The sequence below is a fragment of the Passer domesticus genome, chromosome 8 (assembly GCF_036417665.1).
Source record: "Passer domesticus isolate bPasDom1 chromosome 8, bPasDom1.hap1, whole genome shotgun sequence".
NCBI lineage: Eukaryota > Metazoa > Chordata > Aves > Passeriformes > Passeridae > Passer > Passer domesticus.
The window spans coordinates 1,722,387-1,727,977 of record NC_087481.1 but is presented as its reverse complement, the minus strand read 5'-3'; the positions used below and the strand labels follow the sequence as shown (position 1 = coordinate 1,727,977).

At 57.4% G+C, this 5,591-nt stretch overlaps 1 protein-coding gene across 1 annotated transcript; it reads right to left on the bottom strand.

The window, feature by feature from the left end:
* Window positions 1-290: 290 nt before the first annotated feature.
* LOC135306048 (zinc finger protein 551-like) lies at window positions 291-5,002 on the bottom strand. The gene is made up of 2 exons (XM_064429605.1): window positions 4,931-5,002; window positions 291-914 (listed from the first exon to the last, which is right to left on the bottom strand). The coding sequence occupies exons 1-2, from the start codon at window positions 5,000-5,002 to the stop codon at window positions 291-293; spliced, it is 696 nt and encodes a 231-aa protein (XP_064285675.1).
* Between the last annotated feature and the right edge of the window lie 589 nt (window positions 5,003-5,591).

Genomic DNA, 5,591 nt, shown 5'->3' with positions numbered 1-5,591 from the left:
GAGTGGTTTTGAGATGACAGATCCCTCTTGGCTTTTGGAGGGCAAAGAGAGGAAGACGAGAAAAAAATTAAAGCCAAACCAAAAGGAAAAGCAGGCAGGTGTGTTCCCAAAAGGGATCACAGGGAATGTGGGTCACCAGGGCTGTGCCCAGCGTGGGTCCTGCAGTGGGGGATGGAGCTGGAGCAGCACACAAAGCTCTTCCCGCACTCGGGGCACTCGCAGGGCTTCCCTCACCGGTGCCTCCGTTGGTGCTGGGTCAAGTGAGAGCTGCTGGAGAAGCTCTTCCCACACTAGGGATGCTCGTAGGGCCTCTCCCCAGTGTGGATGCGCCAGTGCCTGACAAGGTGGGAGTTGTGCCTGAATCCCTTCCCGCAGTCGGGGCAGCAGAAGGGCCTCTCCTCTGTGTGACTCTGATAGTGCCGGAAAAGATGGAAGCGGATCCGAAATCCCTTCCCACACTTGGAACACTCATAGGGCCTCTCCCCAGAGTGGATCTTTTGGTGGACAATCAGGCTGGAATGCTGGCTGAAGCTTTTCCCACACTCCCCACACTCATAGGGCCGTTCCCCAGTGTGGGTCCTCCGGTGGCTGATCAGGTGGGAGCTCTGCCTGAAGCTTTTCCCACATTCCTCACACTCGTGGGGCCTCTCCCCAGTGTGGATGAGCCAGTGCCTGAGGAGGGTGGAGTTGCGCCTGAAGCCCTGCCCGCAGTCGGGGCAGCGGAAGGGCCTCTCCTCTGTGTGCGTGCGCTGGTGCACGAGGAGATCAGAGCTGGTCTGAAACCTCTTCCTGCACTGATCACACTCGTAGGGCCTCTCCTCAGTGTGGCTCCTCCGGTGCACGATCAGGTGGGAGCTCCACCTGAAGCTCTTCCCACACTCCTCGCACTTGTGGGGCTTCTCCCCATCAGGAACCTGCTCATGGACCACCAGCTCCGAGCTCTGGCTCCATCTCCGGCCGCCTTCCCGGCCCAGGCTGGCTCTTTCCCCCTCAGATCCCCGCCATCTGCGTTTGCAGCCCCTCCTCGTGCAGCATCTCCAGGGCTTTTCCTCCCCGTTGGGTTCCTGTGCCATGGAGCCGCTCAAAACGGCCTCTGCCACGAGGTTCTGCCGCGGGGATTTGTCCTCCCTGCTCTCCATCCTCAGCTCCTGCTCTGGGGGAGGAAGGACAAGGACAGGATGGTATTTGCCTCCGGGCCACAGGCAAGGGCAAGGAGATGCCCCCAGGCTGTCCTGCAGCTGGGGCCATGCTGGGCTGGGAGAGGGGAAAGGGGCACTGACTTCCTCGTCCCCTGCCTCAGTGTCCAGGGACATATTCCTCTCTCTCACTGCCTCACAAGAAGTTACAAAGGGAAATCCTGGTTTGGGGAAAACAAGGGATGAGCACATTGACTTTGAAAGTCTTTCCTCCCAAGTCCCTCTCTACAAGTTACCGGGCATCTGGGCTCCAGAAAAACCTCCCAAACACCAAGATTCAGCCTTGAAAAAGCCTCCCAGGAATTCCCCGGCCCTGCTCCCTCCTCTCTGCTCTTTGGGAGTTCCCCCTGTCCCAGCTGCTGGGGTCACGCTTGCATTGGGGGTCCCCCTTCTCCTCGGTGCCCACCCTCCCCAGCCTGCTGGCAGTCCCAGCAATCCCAAAAGCTGCCCCCTCTTCGCTCTGCCCATTCAGGGGTGCCAGGGCTTTTTGGGCTCCCTTTTGGGCTCCCTTCTCCCCTCATTCTCTGCTCTGGGCTGCAGGGGCTCCAAGGAGTCCCCCCTGCCCCTCTCCAGCCTCTGCAGGCTCCCGCCAATGGCGGCGCTCCCCCCTCTCTGGGCTCCCCACTTTGGGCTCCTGGGGGACACAGGGCTCTGCTCCTCCAGGCTGCCTCTGCCGCCAGCCGCCACCCCCCGATGTCCCCCCAAGGGGCTTTTTCTGCCCTGCCTTGGAGTTCTTCATTCTCCAAACATCCCCCCAAAAAATCCCAACCCAGGCACTCCCCAGAATATTTGGGCTGAGCTCCACCTCCCTGGGCACCTCCAGACTTCCTATGTGCCTGACCCTGGGACGACCTGGAACACCTTGGACCCCCATTCCAGCCTTTCCCTGCCCCCAGCCCCACCCTTCTGCAAAACCAGACACGCCCTGAACTCCCCCTTCCTGAACATCCTGGGTGTCCCTATGCCATGTCCCACCTTTTTTGGGAAACCCTGGACTCCCCTTTCCTGGGCTCCAGGCCCCCTGGAACTCCCTTCTGCCTCTTCATGTCCCTGCCCCCCATTTCTGTGACCCTGAGCCCCTCCTGCAACCCATTCCTGAGACCCGAGACCCCCTTTTACCTCATTGCCCAGAACTGAGACCCCCCTGCACCCCCTTATCTGGCACCAACTCAACTTCCCCTGGCCCCCGCCTCTCCCAGCACCCAGCCCCACCCTTTTGCCTGACCTGGGATCCCTGGGCCCCCATTCCTGCATTTTCCAGCCCCCAGACCCTCCTTTTTTCACTCCCAGGACATCCCGGTACCCCTTTTCCTGGGCACAGGATTCCCTGCACACCCCATCCCAGCTCTCCCAGTCCCTGCACCCCCTTTCCTTGACTCTCAGCCCCTGAACCTCCTTCCCAGCTCGGCCAGCCCTTCAAGTCCCCCTTTCCTTGGCCTCTTGACCCCCCTGGATCCCCAGTCTCTCACGTTCAGCCCCCCAGCTCCCCCGATCTCGCTGTCCCCCCAGTTCTGCACTCCCTGCAGTACCTGGCAGTGGCGCTGTCGCAGCCCGGCCCTGTCGCCGCGTCCTCTCAGTGCCTGTTCGGGCCCTGCCCGACCAGCCTGACACGCTCGACTGCGGGGGACACTCCCCTGTGCCCGGGCTCCAGGAGAGCGGCCGGGGCTGCCAGCCCTAAACCACAGGAGCAGCTGGCAGACGCTGCTGCAGGAAGAAAGGGCCCACTCTGGGCAGGGTAAAGCCAAGGTTTATTTCAGGGCTCAGGGCAGCTCTGACCCTCAGGGCAACCTGCTGCACACAGCACACACTCAGCCCCTGCACCAGCTTGGAAAGGGGGGCGCAAACAAGGCAAAGATACATCCAACAACCAATGGGGGAAACGGGGGGTGTGCAAACCGGGCAGATGGACATGAAGGATCACAAATGAGGAAGCACCTTAAGGGAGGGCCCTGACCTCTGCCCAATCACTCCACGCCCCTGTGGGAAGATACTGGAAAGAGGGGAAGGGAGGCCGAGGGATTGGCAGGGGCCCAGGGAGGAGACTGGGGAATGGCTCTGCAGCCACAGGGAGGATTGACATGGGGGAGGAGGGAAGTCACTTGGGGCAAAGCATTTTCAGGAAAGAAGCGGGGCTACATCAGGGAACCATTGCAAACTGAGAACAAGGAGAATAAAACACAATACAACACGGCCTGGGGTCCCCCAGTCCTTGATTGTGGGGGACGTGGACGGGATCCCTGCGAGCGCTGGGGCAGCGAGCGGGGCCGGATGGAGCCGCAGAGAGCGGGGATGGTGGGGGGAGCTGAGCTGGGATATTGGGACAGCCAGGGCAGGGATATTGGGATAGCCAGGGCTGGGACATTGGGATAGCCAGAGCTGGGATGTTGGGATGGCCAGGGCTGGGATATTGGGATAGCCAGGGTTGGGATATTGGGATAGCCAGTGTTGGGATATTGGGACAGGCAGGGCTGGGATATTGGGATAGCCACACCTGGGATATTAGGATAGCCAGAGCTGGGATATTGGGATAGCCAGAACTGGGATATTGAGATAGCCAGGGCTGGGATATTGGGATAGCCAGAACTGAGATATTGGGATAGGCAGGGCTGGGATATTGGGATAGCCAGTGCTGGGATAATGGGATAGCCAGCCCCGGCTCAAGGACAGGAACGGGCCCGTGGCCGACAGTGCCCTGGAGACGGGGCCGGTACAACCAGAGCAGGGGGGACTGGGGGGAGCCAGGGGCTGGGCTGGGATCTGTGGGAATGGAGGACTCTGAGGGGCTGGGATGGGATCGCTACGAGGGGTGGGATTTCATCTCCTTCCAGCTGGGACCCGGGAGCTTTGCAGTGTCCGACGGTGCCACCTGGATCACCTGGAGGTGCTGGGAATGCAAAGGGATCATGGTGGAGCAGATGAAGCATTATCTGGGACACAGCTGTGTGGAAGAGCTCCCAAAATCCATCAGACATGGTCGGGAGGCTCTGGAGCACAAAGGTGGGTGTGGGAAGAGGAGGGGAGTTCCTGTGGGAATGTGGGATTCAGGAATGAGGGCCTTGGGAATGCAGAAATTGCCATGGAATTTCCATGGCCGGATCTCTCTCATCCCAGCCAGGTGAGAATTCCATGGATGGATCTCCCCCTAACCCATTGCCCTGGGAATTCCATGGGGAAATGATTTGAATGGATGACCAATGCAATGCCAGCAGTGCAACTGGGAAATACAAAGCTGTGTTTTGTGTCAGGTTCCTAGAGGCAACGTGTGTATTTGTGATTGTGTGGAAACTGACCATGGGACAGTTATGAAGACAAATTCTAATAAATAACTGAGGAGGTAAAGCATGGAAGAAGGCCTTTGAACCTATCCTTTGTTCGCAATTACCCTTTGTAAGTCTTCAGTTGATTTAGGATCATTTGAATTAAAGCTTTAAGGATGTTTCTCTTTGACAGGAACTTTCTGCTTGTAGCTAAGCCTTAAAGAGTTTTGCAATAATAACCTTTTGAAGTATAATTTTAGAATATTGCTCGTAGTAAGGATCTTTGAAACCATAGCTTTAGAATATATAAAAAGGAAACGTGCTTATCTCGATACATTAAAAAAACAGTGAAAAGCAGCTTAAGAAAGGAAGATGAACATCTACTCAAGGATTGATGGTTTCGACCAAGAGAAGCTGGACATCACTGTTATGAGATTTGGAATTAAAAGGTGGACCCATCTGGAATCTGGACCTCACAAGCTGGGAGACTTCTTTCTTCTTTCGGAAGCCGGACCCCACCATCTGGGGATACTCCTTTCTGGGATACATCCTGAGAAAAACTAAATCATAATAGTGTATAGAATTGTGATGTAAAAATTGGGAACGGAAACTGCTGAGAAAGCTTATGAGTACCCCTATCAATGCCTGTAAGCCTCAACTATCGGTGTGCAGCTGGAGGGAAAACTTCCCCCCCTGTACCCAGCCTGTATTGCTCATACTTTACCATATGAATTAATAAATTGATTGCTGCTTGAATATTGGCCTAGTCAAGCTTCTCATTTGTAACACAAATCCCTAATCCCTGCTGGGATTGCATGGGACATGGATGCCAATGCTGTGCCCAGGCCGGCTCTGCTGTGCCTGTGGCAGCGCCAGGGGAGTGCCCTGTGCCTGCCCTGAGCCCAGCACGAGCCTTTCCTTGGCTGTTGTGTGCCCTGCCCGGGGCAGGAGGGCACTGCTAGAGCAGCTTTGGTGGCCCCGGGCACCCGGCCGGGCTGCAGCCGCTGCAGGGGCTCCTGGGGAATGTTGCAGAGCAAAGCTGAAAGCAAACAACAGTTTCTGGAGGGGATTCTGCCCCTGGGCCTGTGCTGGGAGCCCAAGGGCAACAGCCCCAAGTGCTGGAGCTCAGTGTCCCTCG